General features: G+C 44.9%; 1 protein-coding gene across 1 annotated transcript; it reads left to right on the top strand.

Annotated features, from left to right (window-relative positions):
• The first annotated feature begins 656 nt into the window (after positions 1-656).
• Positions 657-24,402, top strand: LOC103123645 (zinc finger and SCAN domain-containing protein 5B). The gene is made up of 5 exons (XM_016193037.2): positions 657-785; positions 9,485-9,933; positions 18,678-18,872; positions 19,538-19,676; positions 21,432-24,402. Exons 2-5 carry the CDS (start codon positions 9,541-9,543, stop codon positions 22,076-22,078), a joined length of 1,374 nt encoding a protein of 457 aa, XP_016048523.2. The 5' UTR covers positions 657-785; positions 9,485-9,540; the 3' UTR covers positions 22,079-24,402.
• Positions 24,403-27,122: the final 2,720 nt, after the last annotated feature.

The raw sequence follows: 27,122 nt of genomic DNA, 5'->3' as shown, positions 1-27,122 counted from the left end.
GACATCACTCTGGTACATGTGATGCCAGGGATTGAACTCAGGACCTCATGGCTGAGAGTCCAGTGCTTTATCCACTGTACCACCTCCCGGACCACTGGCTTTTTTTTTTTTTTTTTTTTTAAACCAGAGCACTGTTCAGCTCTGGTTTATGCAAGGGATTGAACCTGAGACTTTGAAGCTGCAGGTATGAGAATCTGTTTGTATAACCATTATACTATCTATCCTCTGCCCTATCCTCTTCCTCTTTGGTCTCTGTCTATCTGAAGTCATCTCAGAAAGGTGAAGACCCCAGAGATGACAAAATAAATAAATAAATAAATAAATAAACAAATAAATAGACAATAAATAAATAAAATAAGTCAATTCCTTGACATCTTATAACACTTCAGACTCAGGATCAATAATCCACTTGGGGATGGGGGAGAGAGAACAGTGGTTATGCAGAGACTCTCATGCCTAAGGCTCCAAAGTCCCAGATCCAGTCCTCAGCACCAACATAAATCAGAGTCAGCAGGGTTCTGGTAAAAAAAAAAAAAAAAAAAAAAAAAAATCCACTGAGCCAGGCAGCAGCACTGATTCATTGTAGGTGACAGAAATGGTTTCCTCTGGGCGGGAATGGGAGGGTTTAGGAGGTGGGTCCTGGAGGTGGGTCTGGCTGGAGGAGACAGGAAGTGAGGCATGGGTCTTTATAAGCGCTGCTGTACCTAGGTGAGAGGAGCTGGAGACAGGCCACATGACCAGGTAGAGACTTGTGGAGACCAGGCGGCAGGGCCCTGGGAGACAAGGTGAGCCGGGTGTCCTGGGGGGCCAGGCGGGCTGCTGGCTTCTGGGAACTCTCTTGGGCTCAGGCTGCAGCGATGGGGTTCTTGCACCCTGACACCTATCCCTCTTCCAGCTCAGCTAAATGAGAATATTGGGGGTGGGAGGGGAGTGGTGGAATGTGTCTGCTGAGCCAGGGTTCTGAGTGAAAACCATGGGCATTTGCATTCCTCTTTTCCTTCCTCTCCCCTCCCCCCTCTCTCTTCTCCCTCTCCCTCTCTCCTCTCCCTCTTCTCTCCCTCTCTCCTCTCCCTCTTCTCTCCCTCTCTCCTCTCCCTCTCTCCTCTCCCTCTTCTCTCCCTCTCTCCTCTCCCTCTCCCTCTCCTTCTCTTCTCTCTCTCTTCTCCCTCTCCTCTCCCTTTCCTCTCCTCTCCTCCTCTCTTCTTTCCTTTATTTCTCCCAGACCACTGCTTAGCTCTGGCTTATGGTGGCGCTTTCATTGAACCTGGGACCTTGGGTGCCTCGGGCTAGAAGGATTTACATAACCATTAAGCCGCCCTTGTATTTTGTAAGGGAGGCAATCCTTAGCCCTGGGCTCTGGAGGTGCTGGGAGCAAGTCACCCTGAACTGAATCCACTTGTGAGCCTGCTTCCGGGGTGGTCTGAACAGAGGTGATGGGGAATTGCCCTTGCACAAACCGGATTCCTAGGCTCCCGCAAGGGGAAACCAGAGGTCAGGCAGCCCTTTCCCCTCCCCCCTCCTGTCTCCACCCCCTCCCCACCCCTCTGCCTGCTGTTCCACATCTCTCCCAGCTCTAGAGCCGGGGTGGGGGCCTACCAAAGCTAGGAAGCCCTTCCCAGCTTTTGTCTTGGAACAAAGCAGCTTTAAGAGCACGGTTGGACTGCAGCCTTTGGCAGCTACTGTAGAGTTTCTTCTTTCTTTCTTTTTTTTCTTCTAAGATTGTAATTATTAATGTGAAAGATAGATGAGAGAAAGAGAGAGAGAAAGAGACTGACAGACACCACTCTGGTACATGTGCTGCCTGGGATTGAATCCAGGACCCAATGCCTTATCCACTATGCCATCTCCCTGAACTTTTTTTTTTTTTTTTGCCTTCAGCGTTATCTCAAGGTGCCTGCACCATGAATCCACTGCTCCTGGAGGGTTTTTTTTTTTTTTTTTTTTCCCACTTTTGTTGCCCTTGTTTACTGTTGTTATTGCTGTCATCCTTTTTTTTTTTTTTTCCTCCAGGGTTATTGCTGGGGTTCCATGCTTGCACCATGAATCCACTGCTCCTGGAGGCCATTTTTATTTTTACCCTTTTGTTGCCCTTGTAGCCTTGTTGTGGTTATTATTGTTGTTGATGTCCTTTGTTGTTGGATAGGACAGAGAGAAATGGAGAGAGGAGGGCAAGGCAGAGGGGGAGAGAAAGACACCTGCAGACCTGCTTCACAGCCTGTGAAGCGACCCCCTTGCAGGTAGGGAGCTGGGGGCTTGAACTGGCATCCTTACGCTGGTCCTTGCGCTTTGTGCCACCTGCACTTAACCCGAAACAGCTGCGCTACTGCCCGGCTCCCTATTGCTGTCATTCTTGTTGAATAGGACACAGAGAAATCAAGATAGTAGAGGAAGACAGAGAGGGGGAGAGAGAGACTCCTGCAGACCTGCTTCACCGCCTGTGAAGCCGCCCCCTCAGCAGGCGGGGAGTCAGGGACTCCAATCAGGATCCTTACAAACTTTTCTTTTCTTTTTTATTATATTTATTTATTGGATAGAGACAGCCAGATATCAAGAGGGAAGGGGATGATAGAGAGGGAGAGAGACACCTGCAGCCCTGCTTCACCATTCATAAAGCTTTCCCCCTACAGGTAGGGACCGGGGGCTCCAACCTGTGTCTTTGTGCATTGTAATACATGCGCTTAACCAGGTGTGCCACCTGGCCCCTGAACTTTTCTTTTTAAGATGTATTTATTTCTGAAAGAGACAGAATGCAGTGGAGAGAGAGGGAGGATCATACATAGCTCTTCTCTGCTCAGCTCTGGCTTAAGATGCAGGGGACTGATCCTGGGACTTCTGGCATAAAGGCTGATTCTGTAATAGGTTGAGCTACTTTTTCGTGCTTTTGAAAACTTCTTCTTTTTCTCCTCCTCCTCTTCTTTCACCTCTTCCTTCTTCCTCCTCCTCCTCCTATTTTTTTTTAAATATATATTTTTTGATTTTTCTCCAGAGTATTGCTCAGCTCTGGTTTATGCTGGTGCTGGGGCATTGAACCTGGGACTTTGGAGCCTTAGGCATGAGAGTCTTTCTTTAGTTTTTTTTTTTTTTTTTAATTTCTTTATTGGGGAATTAATGTTTTACTTTCAACAGTAAATACAATAGTTTGTACATGCATAACATTGCCCAGTTTTCCATATAACAGTACAACCCCCACTAGGTCTTCTGTCATCCTTCTTGGACCTGTATTCTCTCTACCCACCCACCCCAGAGTCTTTACTTTGGTGCAATATGCCAATTCCAGTTCAGGTTCTACTTGTGCTTTCCTTTCTGATCTTGTTCTTCTTTCTTTAAAAAAATTTTTTTTATATTATCTTTAATTATTGGATAGAGATAGCTAGAAATCAACAGGGGAGGGGAAGATAGAGAGGGAGATAGAGAGAGAGACACCTGCAGCCCTGCTTCACCACTCATGAAGCTTTCCCCCTGCAGGTGGGGACCAGGGGCAAACCTGGATCCTTTCGCACTGTGACATGTGCACTCAACCAGGTGCGCCACCACCTGGTCCCTCTGATCTTGTTTTTCAACTTCTGCCTGAGAGTGAGATCATCCCATATTCATCCTTCCGTTTCTGACTTATTTCACTTAACATGAATTTTTCAAGGCCCATCCAAGATCAGCTGAAAACAGTGAAGTCACTTTTTTATAGCTGAGTTCATTGTATAACTTGCTCAGCCACTCATCTGTTGTTGGACACCTGGGTTGCTTCCAGGTTTTGGCTATTACATATTGTGCTGCCAAGAACATATGTGTACACACATCTTTTTGGATGGATGTGTTGGGTTCCTTAGAATATATCCCCAGGAGAGGAATTGCAGGATCATAGGGTAGGTCCATTTCTAGCCTTCTGAGAGTTCTCCAGACTGTTCTCCACAGAGGTTGGACCCATTGACATTCCCACCAGCAGTGCAGGAGGGTTCCTTTGACCCCACACCCTCTCCAGCATTTGCTGCTGTTCCCTTTTCTGATTTATGACATTCTCACAGGAGTGAAGTGGTATCTATCTCACTGTTGTCTTGATTTGCATTTCTCTGACAATCAGAGACTTGGAGCATTTTTTCATGTGTTTCTCGGCCTTTTGGATCTCTTCTGTGGTGAGTATTCTGTCCATGTCCTCCCCCCCATTTTTGGATGGGGTTATTTGTTGTCTTGTTGAGATTTGCAAGTTCTTTATATATTCTGGTTATTAGCCTCTTATCTGATATATGGCATGTAAAGGTCTTCTCTCTGTGAAGGGTCTCTTGGTTTGGGTAATAGTTTATTTAGCTGTGCAGAAGCTTTTTAATTTGATGTCGTCCCATAGGTTTATGCTTGTCTTAGTCTTCTTTGTAATTGGATTCGTTTCATTGAAGATGTCTTTAAAATTAATGTGGAAAAGAGTCCTGCCAATATTTACTTCTAAGTATCTGATAGTTTGTGGTTTAACCTCCACGTCCTTGATCCAATTGGAATTTACCTTTGTATTTGGTGAAATATAGTGGTTCAGTTTCATTCTTCTGCCTGTTTCAACCCATTTTTTTTCCAACACCATTTGTTGAAGAGACTCCGCTTTCCCATTTAATAGTCTGGGCACCTTTGTCAAAGATTAGATGTCCATAGGTGTGGGGGCAGCATGAAAGTCTTTCTTTTTGCCCCTTCCCCCTTTTTCTATGTTTTTAAAATATTTATTTTGCTAGAACAGAGAGAAATTGAAAGAGTGGGGGGGTGTGTTTGCTGCCCTGCTTTATCACTTGTGAAGCTTCCCCTTGCAGGTGGGGGCCAGGGGCTTGAACCTGGGTCCTTGTACATGGTAACATGTGCTCTCAACCAGAGGTGTGCACCATCTGGCCCTCAACTTCTTCCTTTTCTTTTACTTTTTTTTTCCCCTTTGCCACCAGAGTTATTGCTGGGGCTTGGTACAATGAACCCACTGTTCCAAGTGGCTATATTTTTTCCTCTTAAAATTGTATTTATTTACTATTATTTTATTTGTGATTATAGTGGGTTGCAAGATTTTAGGATTATAGGGATTAATTTCACATCACACCCACCATCAAAATTGTGTTGTCTCCTCCCCATCTCACAAAGATAACAATCATAGTTCTCACAAAACTTAGAAACAGTTTGCTTGCTTTTTTTTAAAACCCTTAACCCAAATTCATGTGTAACAGTTCTCTAGATTTCAAATATGAGTGAAATCATATGATAGTTGTTTTTTCATTTCTTTCATTTTTATTGATAGGACCATGTGGCTTTTGGTCTTGCTTTTAATGATGTAGTGTATCATGTTTATTGATTTATGCATATTAAGCCAAACTTGCATCCTTAGGATAAACCCTATTTGGTCATGATGAACAATCTTTTTAATATACTGCTGTATCTGGTTGGCTAGAATTTTGTTAAATTTTGAAAGTTCATAGGTATCTAGGAAATTGTCCATTTCCTCCAGGTTCTCTAGCTTGGTGGTATATAGTTGTTCATAGAAGCCTCACATGATATATTGAATTTCTGCAGTGTCTGTTGTGATAGCTCCTCTTTCATTTACAGTATGATTTATTTAGGTCTTCTCCTTTTTTTATTTTGTGAGTCTGGCTAAAATTTTGTTGATTTTGTTCAGTCTTTTGAGAAGCAACATTTACTTTTGTTGATCTTTTGTATGGTTTTCTTTCTTTCTTTTAAAATTATTTATTTATTATTGAGAAAGATAGGGGAAGAGAGAGAAAGAAACAGACATCACTTGGGTACATGTGTTGCCAGGAACTGAACTTGGGACCTCATGCTTGAGAACCCAGTGCTTTATCCACTGCACCACCTCCCGGACCACTCTTTTTCTTTTTTTTAAAATATTTTATATTATTTTTGAGAGAGATTCAGAAAGAGAAAGACAGAGAGAAACACCAGAGCAGTGCTCAGCTCTGGTTTACGGTGATATAGGGGTTTTAGGAGCCTCAAGCATGAGAGTCTGTTTGCATAACATTATGCTATCTACCCGGCCCTGGTTTTCTTATTCTCAATGCTATTTATTTCTGTCCTATCTTTAGTTATTTCTGTACTTCTGTTTGCTTTAGGATTCCTTTGTTCTTCTAGGTCTTTAAGGTGTGCAATCAGGTTGTTTATTTGTGTCTTTTCTTGTCTCCTAACGTGTGCTTGTATGACTATGAACTTACCTCTCAGCACTGCCTTAGCTGTGTCCCAAATATTTTGATAGCTTGTGTCTTCATTTTCATTGAACTCTCAAAACGTTTTGATTTCTTCCTCTATTTCCTCTTTGACCCAGTAGTTGTTAAAGAGTATACTGTTGAGAGCTTCCACATTTTGAATTATTACTAATCTTTTGTTGATTGTTAAGTGTTATTTTAATTCCACTGTGGTCTGAGAAGATGCTTGGGATGATTTCAATGCTCTTGAATTTGCTGATGCTGTCTTTGTGGCCTAACATATGGTCTGTCCTTGAAAATGACCCATGTGGACTTGAGTAGAGTGTGTATTCCAATTTCTTGGGGTGAATGACTCTGAAAATGTCCAATAGTTTTAGCTTACCTATGTCTTCATTTAGCTTCCTCATTTCTTTATTGATTTTCTGCCTGGGTGATCTGTCAAGTTGAGAGAGTGGGGTGTTGAAGTCCCCTACTATGACTGTGTGGCTGTGAATATATTGCTGTATCTCTTTCAGTAGATACTTGATATGTTTAGATGGCTTCTCATTGGGTGCACTGATGTTAATAATTGCTAAGTGCTTTTGATTGATTCTTTGAGCATTAAGTAATGTCCATTCATATATATATATATATATAATTTTTTTAAAAGATTTTATTTTTTTATTAATGAGAAAGATAGGAGGAGAGAGAAAGAACCAGACATCACTCTGGTACATGTGTTGCCGGAGATTGAACTCAGGACCTCATGCTTGAGAGTCCAAAGCTTTATCACTGCACCACCTCTTGGATCACCATTCTTATATTTTTAAATTTTATTTATTTTAAAATCTATTATGTCAGATATGAGAATAGCTGTTCCTGCCCTTTTTTGTGGGCCATTGGCTTGTATGACAGTTTTTCATCCTTTCACTTCGAGTCTGTGTTTGTCTTGTTGAGTTAGGTGGGTTTCTTGTAGACAGCATATGATTGGGTTGTATTTTCTGATCCATCTTCCTACTCTGTACATTTTATTTTTTAAATATTTATTCCCTTTGGTTGCCCTTGTTTTATTGTAGTTATTATTGCTGTCATTGTTGTTGGATAGGACAAAGAGAAATGGAGAGGGGAGGGGAACACAGAAAGAGGGAGAGAAAGACACATGCAGACCTGCTTCACCGATTGTGAAGCAACTCCCCTGCAGGTGGAGAGCCAGGGGCTGGAACTGGGATCCTTATACTGGTCTTTGTGCCACATGCACTTAACCTGCTGTGCTACCTCCTGCCTCCCTACTCTGTGCCTTTTAATAGGTGGATTCAGGTCATCGATACTTATTTTTATTTATTCCCTTTTGTTGCTCTTATTGTTTCTTTTTTATTGTTGTAGTTACTATTGTTGTAGTTGTTAAATAGGACAGAGAGAAATGGAGAGAGGAGGGGAAGACAGAGGGGGAGAGAAAGATAGATACCTGCAGACCTGCTTCACCACTTATGAAGTGACTCTCCTGCCCTTGGGGAGCTGGGGGCTCAAACCAGGATCCTTATGCCGATCCTTGTGTTTTGTGCCACGTGCACTTAACCCACTAGATGACAATCTAGCAGGATACAGTAGTCTTGGTTGAAAGCCTTTCTCATTGAGCACTTGATAGATATCTTACCATTCTTTTCTGCTCATTCTGTTTTCAGCCTCATTTATTCTATTCTCTCTCCCCTTTACTATTTTCTGTAGTTGATCTTTTTTGTTACCCTGTTCTGATACTGTTTTAGCTTGTTCAGCTAGTTGTGTTCTTAGCTCAACTATTTCAGCTTTCAGCTCTCTAATGGTCTTAAGATAATTAGTGTTTTCTTCCATATTCTCATTTGTTGTTTCTACATTTCTGATGATAATTCTTTCACACTCTTTACTAACTCCTGTGACTATTTCCTTAACTAATGTTTGGATGTTGACCTCATTATTTTGTGCTTCAACCTTTGGTGGGCTTTTAGCTAGACTCTTGTCCTGGTTCATTCCTCCAATATTTCTTCTTGTTGGTTTAACCATTCTATATAATATGTTATGAGGTCCCTCTCTCAGTACTTTTCAAATTACTGATCACTCTTGTCTGGATTGAATTGTGTCTAAGTAAGACACTTAAAGAGTTCACAGTTGTGAAAATTAACAGTTTTTTCCAATATTATTTCAAACCCTGAGTTGGACCACAGTGATTGTTAAAGCCTCTTTTGTTCTTTTTCTTCCCTATAGGCTATGGGAGCCTGAGGGCTTTTAAACTATAAGTAGGCTTCTTGCTTAATCACTCACTCCTCACCAAGAGATAAAGCAGGGTGGGGGAGAGATTGCATAGTGGTTATACAAAGAGACTCTCACACCCCAAGGATCCAAAGCTCCAGGTTCAATTCAGTTTCCCTGCCAAGCCTGGTCGCACTGCTGGGCTCTTTGAGTTTCTAAACAAGTCCTATTTATAGTCTGTAGGTTCTGAGGCAATGAGAACAATGTGGAATGTCTCCCACTATACAGCCCCACTGCTAGGCCACTAAGGTAGTAGCTCTTCTCCTGAGTTTCCTGGTCAGTTCTCTACCCCCAGTGTCAGCACAGGGTCTCTGCCTTGCTGCTTTAGCCTCTGAGGGCAGTAGCAATGGAGACTCACAGTAGCACCTGGTGAGTCTTAAGGCAGTCCTTTTCTCCTTTCCTCCCTTCAGCAGTCTTTTTGTTGGTAAAGCAGACTGGAGGTGGTGTCTCAACTGGTAAACTGTTACCAGCCACTCAGTCTCTCCTTAGGCTCCTCTCTGTCCATGAGCCACATGTGTTTGCACTTACTGGTGATTTGGTGGGTTCCTGAAGTTGTTCTCGTCCTTCCTTGTTGCAGTTCCAAGTGATCTCTTTTGGTTTTCCTAGTTGACCTTGGGAAGGAGATTCCCCCCCCCCTTTTTTTTTTAACAGTCTTTTGTTAAAACTCAGACCTAGAAGTGGTGTGTTACAGCTGGCAAACTCCTGGACTGGCACAAGCCTTTCTTGGGTAAGGACTTTTTGCCCCAAGAATCTCTCCCTCAGCCCTTTTCTGGCCTGGAGCCACATGTGTTTGTACTCAGCTATGGTTTGGTGGGGTTTTGAAGAGCTCTTAGTCATATTTTATTGGATTTTCATGGTATTTTCACTGCTTTTCCTAGCTGATGGGGAGAGTAAGTTATAGGTGCTGCTATTCCATAGCTGTGCCTTATAAAGTTTATTCGTGCTTTAATGGAGTAGTCTCTAAATTACTAGATTTGTGTTTGGAGATTTAGCGTGGATTGTTTGTAGAATAAATTCTCTGAACTGTGACATTTTTTTTTCTTGAAATCTAGATTCTCCTTCATAGCTGCCATTTGGATTCACCTGGATTCACCCATTTGATCATCTCATGGAGCATCATCCAGAGCTCAGGGGCCAGGGTGCCACAGGGCACGAGGTTCAGGGGTTCACCGCCCCCCCAAGTTTCCTGAGAGTAGAGCCCCTCTCCAGCCTGTGCAGGGCCTGGAATGTCTGCTTCCGCAACTTCAGTGCAGAGGGCCTGAACCCCCTGCAGCACCTGAGCACCCTCCAGGGGCTGTGCCGGAACTGGCTGCGCCCTGACCTGCGCTCCAAGGAGCAGATCCTGGACCAGCTGGTGCTGGAGCAGTTCCTCATTTCCAGCACCCCCGAGTTGCAGGCCCTGGTGCTGGAGCGTGGGGTGCAGACATGTGCTGAGCTGGAGCACCTGCTGAGGAACCTGGAAGCACCCCAAGACCAAGACCACAGTGCACCCCAGAAATGGGTGAGTGAGGAGAAGGAGGTGGTGCTGAGGGGGTGGGGTGTTGGGAGGGATCCAGGTCAGTGCAGAATGTCTCAATTCAGGAGAGACTTGGCGTGGGGGTGGGGAGCTGGGAGGCTCAAGAAGCTTCTAAAATATGTAGAACACAGATGCCAATGCAGCATCTTCACGGGGGCTGAGCCAGGGTGAACGTCAGATGGGGGGATGCTGGCTTTGGTAGGTGTGTCCAGATCTGAGTGGGCAACTCCTCAGAATGAGGCTGTGGTGGCCACCTCAGAGCAGGGGGCTGCAGACAGGAAGAATCTGAGCTGGTCTTGATGCTTGACTTCCCAATTCCTATTATTATTATTGTTATTTTACCAAAGCACTTAGCTCTGGCTGGGGATTGAACCTGGGACCTCCAGGCCACAGGCAAGAGAATCTTTTGCAGAGCCACTATGTCTCCCCAGCCCCTGAGTTCTGTTTCACTCCTGATCCTCCCTGTAATTGAGTGGTGCTCTGGGTTTTCTTTTTCTTTTTTTTTTAATATTTATTTTATTTATTTATTCCCTTTTGTTGCCCTTGTTGTTTTATTGTTGTAGTTATTATTATTGTTGTCGTCGTTGTTGGATAGGACAGAGAGAAATGGAGAGAGGAGGGGAAGACAGAGAGGAGGAGAGAAAGATAGACACCTGCAGACCTGCTTCACCACCTGTAAAGCGACTCCTCTGCTAATGGGGAGCCGGGGTTCGAACCAGGATCCTTATGCTGGTCCTTGTGCTTTGCGCCACCTGCGCTTAACCCACTGCGCTACAGCCCGACTCCTCTGGGTTTTCTTTTTAAAGGAAGACTTTCACTTATAAAATAACATTTTAGTACTTATCATTTATTGGGTAGAGACATAGAAATTGAGAGGGATAAGGAAGATAGAATGAATGGGAAAGAGACAGAGAGACACCTGTAGCACTGCTTAACTACTCGCAAATCTTCCCCCCTACAGGTGGGGACAAGGGGCTTGAACCTGAGTCCTTGTGCACTGTAATGTGTGTGCTTAACTAGATGTGCCACTACTGCCCCCCACCCCCAATATAAAATCTTAAAGAGGTGGCTGGGCAGTGGCACACCTGGTTGAGCACACACAGTACTAAACGCAAGGCTCTGGGTTTGAGCCCCCGCTCCCCACCTGCAAGGAGGGAGGCACTGCATGACTTGATGTAGGTCTACAGATTCCTTTCTCTCTCCCTCTCTGTCTTCCCTTCCCCTCTCAATTTCTCTCTGTCCTACCACATAATATAGGGGGAGAAATGGGAAAAAAAAAAAAAAAGGCTGCTAGGTTCCTGGTGCAGGCACTGGGCTGATAGCTCTCATAACTGAATGATAACTCTAGAGACACAGAAGAAAAGCTTAGGGGGTCCCCTGTGCAGTTAGCTGAGTATGGCTATCTGTCCCCCTTCCCCCCCGCCCCCACACACACAGGGCATAGGGCAACTTGAGGACTGGGAGCTAAACTCGGCACACAGTGACTTGAGAGGATGTTAGTCACTTGCAGGAGTTTCTGTTGAGGCCCCTCTCCCCCCACCCCAGGATAGTCCCTATACAAGAACAGAACTTGCTTCTGCAAAAGTCAGATGTAATGGTAGCCCAAGCAGAGGTGTGTGGTATGGGCAGACCTCAACAGGACATCCCCCAGGTCTGTCCAGAGAAAGGGCAGGAGGGTCCCCCAAAGAAGTGAGGTCCTTTCTGGGGAGCTCCTGGAGCTGTGGGGACAGTTCTGATCAGATACCACTCAGCCTCTGTCTTCCTTTATCCAGCATTGGGTGAGGAGGCCTCAGACATTTGCCTCCTGTTAATGGGCTGAAAGTATAATGCTTCCTTCATGAGGGAGCTGGGCGGTGGCACACTCAGTTAAATGCACATTTCACCACCATGTGCGCAGACCCAGGTTTGAGCCCTGGCTCCCCACCTGTAGGGGTGATGCTTCACAGTGGTGAAGCAGGTCTGCAGGTGTCTTTCTCTCTGTCTCATCTCCCCTCCCCTCTCTGTTCTGTCAAATTAAAAAGAAAGAGAGAACAAAAAATGACTGCTGGGAGTCATGGATTTGTAGTGCCAGCACCAAGAGAGAGGTATATGTACATACACACACACACACACACACACACACACATCTTCATGACCGAACAAGTCATTCCATGGAATCCTTTTTTTTTTTTTTTTTTTTTGTAATTAAGGGGCATCTCTGAGGCTCTCAGTAGTGCAGGACCACCACTTGTATAAGGGACTGCAGTTGGGGAACCTGACTCCAAAGCCATCTGGGACACCTGCCATCTGCTGCCATGTCTGCAAATTCATCTGCACTAAACGTGGTGTAGCCTGGGTAGGGAGTAGATAGCATAATGGTTATGCAAAAAGGCTCTCATGCCTGAGGCTCCAAAATCCCAGGTTCAATCCCCCCACACCACCACAAGCTTGATATGAACAGTGCTCTGGTTAAAAACAAAACAACAAAACAAAAATTTGGTGAAGTCCCAAATGGTGCCTGGAGATGTAAATATTCTGGCATCTGGGGAACTTCAGCTTGGCCCTGTGCAGGGCCTCAATCACATGCTTCTTGTTCTACAGCGTGGTGCAAAAGGACATGAAGCCCTGGGGGCTTCCCAAAGGCACATGCATCCCTGCCTGGAGCCCAAGATTAGGGACACAGGGAGTCAGGCCTGAAATACTGAGCAGGAGGGGTGTCTCCAGGGTCCTGTAGGGCTGCATGTACAGGCAGGAGGCTGCAGGCACTACCTAGGAAGCGCCATGATCCATGGAATCCTAACAGACCAAGGACAAATTGCCTTTGAGAAATGTTAGTTAGCTGGTGAGACTGAAGGGCACATTCCCCAAAGGAGATATTTTCTTTCTTCCTTCCTTCCTTCCTTCCTTCCTTCCTTCCTTCCTTCCTTCCTTCCTTCCTTCCTTCCTTTCTTTCTGCCTTTCTTTTTTTTTTAAACTTAATTTTATTTATTTATTAATGAGAAAGATAGGAGAGAGAGAAAGAACCAGGCATCACTCTGGTATATGTGCTGCCAGGGATTGAACTCAGGACCTCATGCTTGAGAGTCCAATGCTTTATCCACTGCGCCACCTCCCGGACCACTCTTTCTTTTTTTTTAATTATAATTTTTATTTATAAAAAGGAAACACAGACAAAAAACAAAGGATAAGAGGGGTACAATTCCCACCACCAGAACTCCATATCCCATCCCCTCCCCTGATAGCTTTCCTATTTTTTTTTTAATATTTTATTTATTTACTAATGAGAAAAGAGGAGAGAGAGAAAGAGCCAGACATCTTTCTGGTACATGTGCTGCCAGGGATCAAACTCAGGACCTCATGCTTGAGAGTCCAATGCTTTATCCACTGAGCCACCTCCTGGACCACACCTATTTTTTTTTTAATTAATTTAATTTATTTTAAAAAGGAGATATTAACAAAACCATAGGACAAGAGGGGTACAACTCCACACAATTCCCACCACCAGAACTCTGTATCCCATCCCCTCCCCTGATAGCTTTCCTATTCTTTATCCCTCTGGAAGTATGGACCCAAAGTCATTGTGGGTTGCAGAAGGTAGAAGGTCTGGCTTCTAGGGGGGAGACAGCATAATGGTTATGCAAACAGACTCTCATGCCTGAGGCTCCTAAGTCCCAGGTTCAATCTCCCCTACCACCATAAGCCTGAGCTGAGCAGTGCTCTGGTGTTTCTCTCTCTCTCTCTCTCTCTCTGCATCTCTCTCAAAAATAAAATTAATACAAAAAAATTAAAAAAAAAAAAAGAAATTTCACTCTAGGTGGGTGAAATTAAAAAAAAAAAAGGTCTGGCTTCTGTAATTGTGTTCCCACTGAACAAGGCCATTGACTGGTCGATCCATACTCCCAGCCTGCCTCTCTCTTTCCTAGGTAAGGTGGGGTTCTGGGGGAAGTGGAGCTCCAGAACACATTGGTGAGGTCGTCTGTCCAGGAATCAACAAAGAAAAAAGAGAATTAAGTGAAGAGATGGACAGACTAGACATCCTGGACATTTTCAGAGTTTTTCACCCCAAAAAACTCAAATACACAATCTTTTCAAATCCACACAGCACATCTTCATGTTAGGGCACATGTTAGGGCACAAAGACAGTATTAACAAATTCGAGAGCAGTGAAATCATCCCAAGTATCTTCTCAGACCACAGTGGAGTAAAGCTAACATTCAACAACAAAAAGAAAATTATTAAAAGCCACAGAATTTGGAAACTCAACAACATACTGCTTAAGAACCGCTGGGTCAGAGAGACACTCAAGCAAGAAATTCAAATGTTCCTGGAAACAAATGAAAACAAAGACACAAGTTATCAAAATATTTGCGACACAGCTAAAGCAGTACTGAGAGGGAAGCTCATAGCCATATAAATAACACATTAAAGAATGAGAAAAAGCTCAAATAAATGACCTTACTGCACACCTTAAGGACTTAGAGGAAGAGGAACAAAGGAACCCTAAAGCAACCAGAAGGACAGAAATCACTAAAATTAGAGCAGAAATAAACAACATTGAAAATAAGAGAACCATACAAAAGATCAATGAAGCCAAATGCTGGTTCTCTGAAAAATTAAACAAGATTGACAAACCCCTAGCCAGACTCACTAAAAAAAAAAAAAAAAGGGGAGAAGACTCAAATTAATAGAATACTAAATGATAGAGGAGATATCACAACTGACACCTCAGAAATCCAGAAAATTATGCAAAACTTCTATGAAGAACTATACGCTACCAAGCTTTGCTGTTCTTTATCCCTCTGGGAGTATGGATCCAGGGTCATTATGGGATACAGAAGGTGGAAGGTCTGGCTTCTGTAATTGCTTCTCAGCTGAACATGGGCATTGACAAGTGGATCCATACTCCCAACCTGTTTCTCTCTTTCCCTAGTAGGGTGGGGTTCTGGGGAATCGGGGCTCCAGGACACATTGGTGAGGTCATCTGCCCAGGGAAGTCCGGCTGGCATCATGGTAGTATCTGGAACCTGGTGGCTGAAGAAGAGTTAACATATAAAGCCAAGCACATTGTTGACTAATCATGAACCTAAAGGCTGGAATAGTGCAGATGAATATTTGTGGGGTCTTTGTTTTGTAGATAGTTAGTAGGCCTTTTTTAGGTATATTCCAAAGGGCCCATGACTATAGTAGTGTTTTGGTTTTTTTTCTTTCCCCTGAGCCTGAAATCTGATATGCAGGATTATTGTCTGGGGAAATGATGTCATGGCTGGAAAAGGAACAGAAAGTTGGAGCAGGGAAGAGAGTAGCTTCCCAATATGCAAAAGGTGTATAAATATTGTTGACTGTAAACCCCATCAACTTGATCTATTCTGGGGCCCATATTCAGCACAGGAGCCTATGTGAGCTCTGCATCCCTGTAGATCTGAGCTCATATTCTGTGGTCATGAATAGGAATGTTCCATGCTGCCCCAATTTCAGGACTCAACTTCCTCAGGTGGAAGATGGAGTATGTTGTCCAGCCTCCCATTGGAGGATGGAACATTGTTTACCATTGTTAATCCATGTTGAGGGCAAGGTTATATGGGGGCCCACACTGGGGTCTCTTGTGTTGTTCCTGATAGAGTTGACGAGTAACAATGGAGAGAGGGATTTATTCTAGGTCTAGGCCCATCATTTCCGTCTGGGAATCTCAGGACTCCCCGACTAGGGCCCCAGCTAATGGGGTGGCCTCATAGTGACTAAAGAGTCATCATTAAAGTATGCCAGTCTCTTGTCCTTATTCAGCTTTTGTAGTCCTTACTTTGATATGGTTAGCTTTGGAGTGACTGAGGGAAGTATAATAGAAAGTAGGTGAGGAGGGTATCTAAGTCTGAGTAGACACTATTTCATTATGAGCTTTATGGTGTCTTTTTAGGTCTTTCTACTTGCTTGCTGCACTATGCTGACTCACTGCAGACTTGTGCATTTTTGCTTTCCGATATATGTTTTGCCCTGATTTAAAATACATGTGAACATATGCTCTATCTCATGAGACCTGGTCTATACCTAGGTTTTGGGACTTTGTTAGGAAAGTAAACCACCTGAAATGGAATTAGGGAATCCTGTGAGAAAGGAAAGGCCTCACCGGAGTAATGAGGCTGAAGGGTTGACATTCCACACCTGATGTTTCTGGACACAGTCTGAAGTGAAGCTTTCTGAGGTGGTACTCATTGTGTTGATTAGGTTGAGATCAGCAGATGCAATATCACTTGGTATAAATTGAGAGAAGCATGCCGGAAAGTGAGCCCCACTCTAGAGGTTCCAGGACTGGGGGAAATATAGGCTTTATAGAGGAATTGGGAGGTTCTTGCTGTCTTAGGGTCGATCCCACTCATGAACAGAAGTTGAAAAAGAACAGAAAGGCAAACTCAAAGCAGGATCTGACTGACTTTTGAGTAGGGTACCAAAGTCAAAATCTCTGGGTTGAGGGTGAAGGGTGGGGAGGATGGTGTTTATGTACACTCCTATTAACTTGTAGTCATATAAATCACACTATTTCATTACTATAAGACAGGAAAAATTGATTGAATATCTGAAACTTTTTAATGCACAGACCATAGGCTGAGCCTTTGAAATGTTGACGACTCTCTTAAAAGCTTAGGCCAGGGAGAACAGATGTAACCCGTGGCATTACTTTTTAAGACACAGCTATATACAAATAATGTCAAAGGACATAAATTACGGTAATGTTGTATATGATACAGTAAATCCTAACAAATGGATTTTCAAAGTTAACCCAATTGCCAAATAATTTGATTACAGCAATAACTTTCTATTGCCTTCTTAATATTTCTTTCTCCCATTTCTTTTCCCTTTTCTTTCTTTATTGGACAGGACAGAGAGCAATTGAGAGGGGAGGGGGATAGAGAGGAGGAGAAACAGAAAGATGGTTGCACACCTGATTCTCTTTTCCTTACCCTGCGGGTGGGAAATGGGGCTCAAAGCCGGGTCCTTGCCCTTGGTAACACACGTGCAGCAGGTACACCCAACCCCTACCCTTATGGGAGATATTTTGACCCAATAGAATGTTAAATATCTAGAAGCATTCCTGCAGGTCCTTCTTCTCTTTTTTCCTTTTTTTAAATTTTATTTATAAAATGGAAATACTGACAAGACTATAAGATAAGAGGGGTGTACATTTCCACACAACTGCTACTACCAGAACTCCATATCCAATCCCCTCCCTTGAAAGCTTTCCTATTCTTTATCCCTCTGGGAGTATGGACCCAGGATCATTATGAGGTGCAGAAGGTGGGAGGTCTAACTGCAATTGCTTCCCCACTGAACATGGGCATTGGCAGGTCGAGCCATACTCTCAGCCTGTCTCTCTCTTTCCCTATTGGGGTAGGGTTCTGGGGAGGTGGGCCTCCAGATCACATTGGTAGGATTGTCTTCCCAGGGAAGTCAGGCTAACATCATGGTAGCATCTGGAACCTGGTGGCTGAAAAAGAGTTATGTTTTAAAGCAGAACAAATTGTTGACTAATCATGAGCCTAAAGGCATGAATATTACAGGTGAAGATTTGGGTTCTCTGTTTTGGAAAAAGCTAGTAGGTCTATTTTAGCTATATTCAAAGGGGCCCATGACTTTACTAGTTTTTTCTTGAGCCTGACATCTAATATGCAGGTGGACCCAGGTTATTGTCTGGGGAGATGATGTCATAGTTGGAAAAAGGACTAGAAAGTTGGATCAGGGAAGGGAGTAGCTCCCAAATATGGGGAAAGTATATAAACATTGTTAACTGTAAACCTCATTGATTTGATCAGTGGCCCATAGTCGCACAGGAGCCTGTTTAACCTCTGCATCCCTGTAGGTCTGCATTCTGTGGTCATGGCTAGGAACATTTCAGTCTGCTCTAATTTGAAGACCCATCTTACCTGGGTAGTAGGTAGAGTCGAGTATGTTGCCCAACCTCTCTTCAGAGAATGGAACCTTCCCTACCCTTGTTGATACACATTGAGGGCCAAGTCCTATAGGAGTCCATTGTGTTGTTCCTGATGGAGATGACCAGTGACAGTGGCCAGAGGCATCTCTTAGAGGTCTAGGCCCATCATGTCTGTGTGGGAATCCCAAGACTCCCTGACTAGGGCCCCAGGTGATGGATGGGGTGGCCTGGTAGTGACTAATGAGTCATCAGTAAAGTATACCAGTCTCTTGCCCTTTTTCAGTTTTTGTAGTCTTTACTTTGTCTGACAAGGTGAGCTTTGGAGAGATTGAGAGATGTGTAATAGGAGGTAGGTGAGGAGGGCATCTAGGTCTTTTTTACTTTTTAAAAATATATGCTTATTTTACTGTGACACATACATGTCAAAGGACAGCTTAGCTTTGACACATGGTGGTGGTAGAGATTGAACCCAGGGCTTTAGGGCCTCAGATGTGAAAGTCTGATATTCAATCACTATGCTATCTCCCCCAACCCCTTTTTCTTCAGGAAAAATATAGGGTTAAAATAGATGGCATACAACACCTGCGGCTTCTCAAGGCTGGTCTCCCCCCTTTTTTTAGATCTTTATTTGATAGAGACAGCTATAAACCGAGAATGGGGAGACATAGATAGACCTGCAGCCCATCTTCACCACTCTTGAAGCTTCCCCCCCTGCAGGGGGGGACTTTGGGCTTGAACCCGTGTCCTTGTGCCTTATAACACGTGCGCTCAACCAGATGCACCACCACCCGGCCCCCTCAAGGCTGATCTTGTTTTCACTTGTTCTTAGACCATCTTGGACAATTCAGAAGCAACCTTTCTTATGCAAAACAGGAATAAGGAGATGACACCAGTGGGGGCCAGTGGCCTGGACAGTCCATTTGAATTGGCCATGAATGTCCAGGCACCCCTGAGCCATGAGCCTCAGGAGAGTAGACCTCAAGCCCTCCCGGAGCATAAGAAACTCATGGAAGATAAGGCTCAGGTAAGAGTGCGCAGCCCTGAGTCTAATGGTGGGGGAGGGGGGCAGGGAAGGCTTCAGAGGATGTGGGAGCTTTCTGGAGAGCACGTGGAGCTGAGGCAGAGTATAGGACTGACCTGGGGAGGCTGGGAAGCCTAGTAGGATAGTTCTGAGGCTCTCAAAGACTGTGACCAGCACCTCTACCATCCTTGTCTTGTGGGGGGAGGAACAGCTGAATGGAATAGCTGGAGCATTCCCATAGGATGACACAATGAAAGTGTCCACAGTGGCACCCCAAAACTGGCCCACTGACCAACCCCCTTCCCAAATGAAGTGAGGGACCCCAGCTGGAGGTATTTGTCCCCCCAAGACACTTCAAATGTCTGCAGGCATCTGAGGCTCCCAGTGGGTGGGAAGGTGCTGTACAAAGGAACTAGGGACAGGGGTCTCTCCCACCCCTGAGACAGACCCCCTTCCCCCAGCTGGCTGCTGGGCTGAGCCAAGGGCTGAGAGGCACAGGGAAGCAGCCCCAGGACAGACTCACCGCTTGTGGAGAGTGGGGTGTTCAGGGATGGTGGGCTCATCAGAACTATGAGGCTGGAGGCTGGTGCTTCAGGTCAGACAGAGAAAGGGAGAGAACATTGTCTGCTTCCTGAATCTACTCACCATGCCTGCTGCTTCCCCTACAGGAACAAGATGTTATCCTGATAGGGGTTACTTCAGAAAACAAGGATGGGAGAGCCCCCCAGAAGCTGGAGCCTGAGTTGAATGGTGATAGACAAGAGCCAGCAGGGGAGGCATCTCTGAAGTCTCAGCCCCCCCAGAGCGGTGAGTGTCCTGGGCAGTGAGGGTGCTGTGTGGCTTTTCCTGCAGAGGCTGGTGTCTGGAGGTGTCCTCCTCTCCTGGTGCCCCTGTTCCCCCCCTGACTCTGGTTCTGCAGAGTTCCTGCATCACTGTTCCTCTTCTGCTCTTACTCTCTTCTCCTCTTACTCTCTTCTCCTTTCTCCTCCTTCTCCTCCTCCTCTTTCTCCTAGTCCATCTCTTCTTCCCCTCCTCTCCCTTTTCTTTCTCTTCTCCTCCTTCTACACTATCCTCTCCTCCTCCTCCTCTTTCACCTTTCTTACTCCTCTTCTTCCTCCTTCTGCACCTCCTTCTCTTCTTTCTTTCCACCAGCTCTCCCCTCTCTTCTTCCTCTTCCCTCCCCTCCTCCAAGGGAGCTGGGGATTCCTCAGCCTCAGTGAGCAGGCTGCTTGGGGCCTGTGTGATGTCTCTCTGTCCTGGGCATTGGTGTAGACGCCCAGCTCTGGGACCTGAAGCCTCGGGCCCCAGTATTGATCCCTGGCATGGGGGGGAGGACAGCTCTGTTTTTCCCCTCTGTCTCTCTTGAGTTTGCCATCTGTCCTCACTGATGCCAGAGTGGTGCTCTTGGCCACTCTCTGCATCTTGAAGGATCAGTTGTGAAAGAAAGAAGGTGCAGAGTCCATCCAATGGTGTACTTGGTTGACAGTACCTGTTACAATGCAAAAGGACCTGCGTTTGAGCCCCTGGATATCCACCTGTAGGGGGAAATTCTTGCAAGTGGTGCAGCAGGGCTGCAGGTGTCTCTCTGTCTCTCTCCCTCCCTATCACCCCCTTCCCTCTCAGTTTCTGGCTGTCTCTATGAAATTAATAAATAAAGATAAAAAATACAAAGTTGTCTTTAAGAAGAGAGAAAGTGCAGAGCTGTCTTGCAGGAAACAGCCTGACTGTGTGTGTCCCAGTTTGGAGCCTTGGCATCACATGGAGGTGTGGTGGTGTCTTCCTGTTCTGCCTTTTTCCCCCCCCCCTCTTTTTAAAATATTTATTTATTTCCTTTTTGTTGCCCTTGTTGTTTTCATGTTTGTTGTAGCTATTGTTGTTATTGATGTCATTGTTGTTGGGTAAGACAGAGAGAGATGGTGAGTGGAGGGGAAGACAGAAAGGAGGAGAGAAAGATACCTCAGACCTGCTTCATCACCTGTGAAGGGACTCCCCTGCAGGGGGGGAGCTGGGGTCTCAAACTGGGATCCTTATGCAGGTCCTTGTGGTTTGCGCCATGTGGGCTTAACCCGCTGCACTACCGCCCAACCCCCTCTTTTTTTTTTTTTTTTTTTACCAGAGCACTGTTCAACTCTGGCTTATGGTGGTGTGGAGGATTGAACCTGGGACTTGATGGAGCCTCAGGCATGAAAGTTTGTTTGCATAGCCATTATTCTATCTACCCCCATCCTGTTCTGCCTTTCTTTATCAGAACAACAACAATAATAATAATAAACCCATGGTCTGGAGGAGGGGTGAAATTGCGCTCTCATGCATGCTTGGCTTTACAAAAAAAGAAAGGAAGGTGAATTCAATATAAATGTATTTCCCTCTCTGCCTTCCTTCCTCCCTCCCTTCCTTCCTTCCTTCCTTCCTTCCTTCCTTCCTTCCTTCCCTCCGTACATCCCTGCTCTGTTCTGGGGACTGAACCTGGGACCTTCAGAGCTTCAAGCTTGAGCCTGTTTGCAGAACCATTATGCTGTCTCCACTGCCTGTGCATGATGTTTCTGCCCCTTCTCTCTGCAGATGCTGTGAAGACAGTGGTCAGGAGTCTCACCCGAGGAGGAGCTGGCAGGAGGCAGAGAACCCACACACCCGCCCCCCAGGACGAAAAGAAAGCCTTCTCTGGTCCGAACAGGGCTGAGGGGCCGCCCCAGGGGCAGCTGCAGCGCTCCCAGCGCAGGCAGGGAAGAACTTCTGCCCGGGGCAGCTCGGCAGATGTGGGTACGGGAGGAACCGCAGGGTCCCCCCGGCCACCTAGTTGTAAGCGCCCCCTCGAAACGGTGGTAGAACCCAGCAGTCACTCCCACCGACAGGAGTCTGACAGCCAGTTGCGGTTCTCCTGCCAGCACTGCGCCAAACAATTCTTCAACAAGTCCCGCTTGGAGCTGCACCTGCGCTCGCACGAGGGGGAGCGACCCCCGGACCCGCAGTGTCCCCCAAGCTCCGACAAGGAGGTGACCACGGAAACGTCCCAACCCTCCAGCGTTCCCAAGAGCGCCCCTGCCCAGGCCCCACGCACCTCCTCGCAGGATTGGCCCTTCCAGTGCCCCACCTGCAACAGGGCCTTCAAGTACATGGGGAGCCTGACCCTGCATCTGCGCACCTACCACGGGTCTGAGAAGAAGGTTCCAGATGCTGGCACAGGCACAGAACCTCCCCGGGACTCCTGAGCCCACAGAGGCTGAGTGTGGGTCAGGCCCTGGAAGCAGGTGGCTCCTTCAAGGTGTCTTCAGATGACCTAGCAGGGCTGGGGACGCAGCATGCTAGTTCTGCAGAGACTCTACAAAGCTGCCAGGTTCATCCTCTGCACCTCCAGAAGCCAGACATGAGCAGCGTTCTAGAAATACCTACAGAGAAGCAAATATGCGATCTATCCTAACCATTCAACCTCCCCACCACCACTAATCATTTATTACTGAGGGCAAGGGGGACTCAGGACCTCTAGCTGCCTCAAGTGTTAATTTGTGTATGTGTGGAATGTTTTTTTTTTTTTTTTTAAGTTTTTCTTTTTTAACATCTTATTTATTATTGAGACGGGTGACAACTGCATCACTGAGGATTGAATTTGCGACTTTTAAGTTTGAGAGTCCAAAGCTTTTATCTACTGAGTCAGCTTCCGGGCAGCTGTGTGTATAGTTTCTATTTGATTCTTGGATAAAGTGAAAACAAAGAAAAAGCAAGAGAGTAGGGCACCAAAGTGAAAACCCTGTGGTGAGGGGGAGGGTGGACATTCAGCGTCCTGGGCTGGGTGGGATGGGACGTAGTCTTTTGGTGGTGGGAATGGTGTTTATGGACACTCCTATTAAAGTGTAGTCATATAAACCACTATTTAATTAATATGAGAGGGGAAAAATTGACCATATGTCTCAAACTTTTTAAAACACAGACTTGAGTCTTTTTAATACATAGGCTGAGTCTTTGATAATTTGACTCTCAAGTCTAGACCAGGTAGAACAGAAGCAACCGGTGGCACAGCTATATACAAGATGCTGGGTATTATACAGCAAACCCTAACAAAGGGACTTTTCAAAGTTAACCCAATTACCAAATAATGTGATGATAACAATAACTATCCATTGTCTTCTTGAACCCTAAGACAGCAGGAACCTCACATTTCCACTACAGAGCCTATATTTCCCCCAGTCCTGGAACCTTAGAGTGGGGTCCACTTTCTTGCATGCTTCTCTCAATTCATATCAAATAATACTTCATCTGCTGATCTCAACCTAATCAATGCAACGAGTGCCACCCCAGCATGCTTCACTTCAGACTGTGTCCAGAGACTTCAGGTGTGGAATGACAACCCTTCAGCTTCATCACTCGGGTGAGACCTTTCCTTTCATAGGATTCTCTAATTCTATTCCAGGTGGTCCACTCCCCAACAAAGTCCCTAAACCTAGATATAGATCAGGTGTGTTCATATGTGTGCATAAACTAGGGAAAAATATATACCTGAAAGCAAAAGTACGCAAGAGTCTGCAGTGAGTACCCCCCAACACTTCATCTGCACTATTCCAGCCTTTAGGTCCATGATTGTTCAACAATTTGTTTTGCTTTGTATGTTAACTCTTTTTTCAGCCACCAGGCTCCAGATGCCAGTATGATGCTGACCAGACTTGCCTGGACAGACAACCTCACCAATGTGTCCTGGAGCTCTGCTTCCCCAGAGCCCCACTCTACTAGGGAAAGAGAGGCAGGCTGGGAGTATGGATCGACCAGTCAACGCCCATGTTCAGCGGAGAAGCAATTACAGAAGCCAGACCTTCCACCTTCTGCATCCCACAGTGACCCTGGGTCCATACTCCCAGAGGGATAGAGAATGGGAACCCTATCAGGGGAGGGGATGCGATGGGATAAGGAGATTGGGTGGTGAGAATTGTGTGGAGTTGTACCCCTCCTATCCTTCAGTTTTTTTAATGTCTCCTTAAATAAAAAAACTAAACAAAGAAAAAGCAAGAGTTAAAAATTCAAAGTTTTTGGTGAGAGCAGAATAGATGGTAAAGCAAAAAGACTTTCAATCATTTATTTTCAACCCTCAAGTTTACCATAGCCAGAACTTTTTAAATAATAATAAACTAAAACTATGTTAAAGATTTAAAAACCATAAACAGAAAGTTTTTATTCCAGATTAAATGTAGCAGGTTGCCATATGCTGTGTGAAATTTAAAATTTACAGGGCCTGTGTGGTGGTGCTCAGGTTATAGTACAGAAGGAGCCAGATTCAAGCCCCCAGTTCCCCCCTGCAGGGGGAAAGCTTCACAAGTAATGAAACAGGGCTGTAAGTATCTCTCTCCCTCTCTCTCACCCCCTTCACCCTTTGAATAAATTTAATCTTATAGTAAAATTAACAGATTTCTTCTCCCCTTCATTTTACTAGTCTATAAAATGCACCCAGTATATAAACCAGAACTGAGTGGTCTCTCACTGTGACAAAGGACATTTTGATCCTGTTGTTTGTAATTCCTATTATTCATTTGCCATGTTAATAGAATAAACTATATAGTTACTGAAAAAATTAATTTTTTATTTTTATAATTCTTATCTATAAAAAATAAACACTGACAAAAACCACAGGATAAGAGGGGTACAACTTCACACACAATTCCCACCACTGGAACTCTGTGTCTCATCCCCTTCCCTGATAGCTTTCCTATTCTTTTTTATTTATTTTCCCTTTTGCTGCCCTTTTTTTTTTAATTGTTGTAGTCATTGTTATTGATGTCACCGTTGTTGGACAGGACAGAAAGAAATGGAGAGAGGAGGGGAAGACAGAGGGGGAGAGAAAGACACCTGCAGACCTGCTTCACCATCTGTGAAGAAACTCCTCTGCATGTGGGGAGCCGGGGGCTTGAACCTAGATCCTTATACCAATCCTTGCGCTTTGCACCATGTGCTTATAACCTGCTGTGCCTGACAGCTGAGATTTCCTGTTCTTTATCCCTTTGGGAGCATGGACCGAGAATCATTATGGGGTTCAGAAGGTGGAAGGTCTGGCTTCTGTAATTGCTTCCCCACTGAACATGGAGGTTGGCAGGTCGATCCATACTCCCAGCCACTCTCTTTCCCTAGTGGGGCAGGGCTCTGGGGAAGTGAGGCTCTAGGACATATTGGCGGGGTCTTCTGTCCAGGGAAGACTGGTTGGCATCACATTAGCATCTAGAACCTGGTGGCTGAGAGAAGAGTTAACATATAGAGTCAAACAAATTGTTGACTAATCATGAACCTAAAGTCCTGAATAGTGCAGATGAAGATTTGGGAGGTCTCCAGTTTATAGATGGTAGGCCTATTTTAGGTAAATATTCCAAAGGGCCAATGACTATACTACTTTTTTTTTCCTTGAGCCTGAAATCTTATATGCAGGTGGATCCAAGTTATTGTCTGGGGAGATGATGTCATGGCTGGAAAAGGAACAGAAAGTTGGAGCAGGAGAGAGTAGCTCCCAAATATTGGAAAGGTGTATAAATATTGTTGACTATAAACCCCATCAATTTGATCTGATCTGGGGCCCATATTCAGCACAGGAGCCTATGTGACCTCTGCATCCCTGTAGATCTTAGCTCACATTCTGTGGATTCTGTGGTCATGAGTAGGAACAGTCCAAGCTGCCCAATTTCAGGGCCCATCTTCTTGAGTGGAAGATGGAGTATGTTGTCCAGCCTCCTTTCAGAGGATAAAATATTATCATTTAAAAAAATTATTTTTATATTTTCCCTTTTGTTGCCCTTATTTTTTTTTATTGTTGTAGTTATTACTGTTGTTATTGATGTCATCTTTGTTGGATAGGACAGAGAAATGGAGAGAGGAGGGGAAGACAGAAGGGGAGAGAAAGATAGACACCTACAGACCTGCTTCACCGCCTGTGAAGGGTGGGGAGCTGGGGGCTTGAACCAGGATCCTTACGCCAGTCCTTGTGCTTTGTGTCACGTACGCTTAACCCGCTGCACTACTGCCTGACTCCCTCTCTATATCTGATCCATGTTGAGGGCGAGCTCCTGTCGGGGCCCACAGAGGGGTCTATCGTGTTGTTTCTGATAGGGATGACCAGTAACAATGGAGAGAAGGATTTATTTGAGTTCTAGGCCCAACATGTCTGTTTGGGATCTCAGTACTCCCCGACTAGGGCTCCAGCTGATGGGGTGGCATGAAAATGACTCGAGTCATATATATATATATATATATATATTCCCTTTTTTTGCTTTTGTTTTATTGTAGTTATTATTGTCACTGATTGATATCATTGGTAGGACAGAGAGAAATGGAGAGAGGAGGAGAAGACAGAGGGGGAGAGAAAGACAGACACCTGCAGACCTGCTTCACCACTGAAGCATCTCCCCTGCAGGTGGGGAGCCAGGGGCTCAAACCGGGATCCTTACGCCGGTCCTTGCATTTTGCGCCATGTGTGCTTAAACCACTACGCTACAGCCCAGCTCACAAGAGTCATTGTTAAAGTATGCCAGTCTCTTGCCCTTATTCAGCTTTTGTAGTCCTTACTTTGATACGGTTGGCTTTGGAGTAACTGAGGGAAGTATAATAGAAAGTAGGTGAGGAGGGTATCTAAGTCTAAGTAGACACTATTTCATTATGAGCTTTATGGTGTCTTTTTAGGTCTTTCTACTTGCTTGCTGCATATACTGACTCACTGCAGACTATTGTGCATTTTTGCTTTCAGGTATATGTTTTGCCCTAATTTAAAATACATGTGAACATATGTCCTATCTCAAGGGACCTGGTCTATATCTAGATTTTGGGACTTTGTTGGGAAGTGAACCACCTGAAATGGAATTAGAGAATCCTTTGAAAGGAAAAGTCTCACCGGAGTAATGAGGCTAAAGGGTTGACATTCCATACTTGATGTTTCTGTACACAGTCTGAAGTGAAGCTTTCTGAGGTGGTACTCATTGTGTTGTCATTGTGTTGATTTGGCTGAAATCAGCAGATGCAATATCATTTGGTATGAATTGAGAGAGGCATGCCAGAAAGTGAGCCCCACTCTAGAGGTTCCAGGTCTGGGGGAAATATAGGCTCTATAGAGGAAATGTGAGGTTCCTGCTGTCTTAGGGTTTAAGAAGGCAATAGATAGTTATTGCTATAACCAAATTATTTGACAATTGGGTTAACTTTGGAAAATCCCTTTGATAGGATTGGCTATATCATACGCAACATCACAATCATTTATGTCCATTGACATTATTGGTATATAGCTATATGTTATAG

The sequence above is a fragment of the Erinaceus europaeus genome, chromosome 2, assembly GCF_950295315.1.
Source record: "Erinaceus europaeus chromosome 2, mEriEur2.1, whole genome shotgun sequence".
NCBI lineage: Eukaryota > Metazoa > Chordata > Mammalia > Eulipotyphla > Erinaceidae > Erinaceus > Erinaceus europaeus.
The sequence above is the reverse complement of the archived record's forward strand: the minus strand, read 5'-3'. Positions and strand labels throughout refer to the sequence as shown.

Bases quoted from the DNA above. Each gene is read 5' to 3' on its own strand.
- LOC103123645 (XM_016193037.2), top strand. From the start codon at position 9,541: ATGGAGCATCATCCAGAGCTCAGGGGCCAGGGTGCCACAGGGCACGAG. The intron at 9,934-18,677 runs GTGAGTGAGGAG...ACTTGTTCTTAG, and splicing joins ACAGTGCACCCCAGAAATGG to ACCATCTTGGACAATTCAGA. The intron at 19,677-21,431 runs GTGAGTGTCCTG...TTCTCTCTGCAG, and splicing joins GTCTCAGCCCCCCCAGAGCG to ATGCTGTGAAGACAGTGGTC.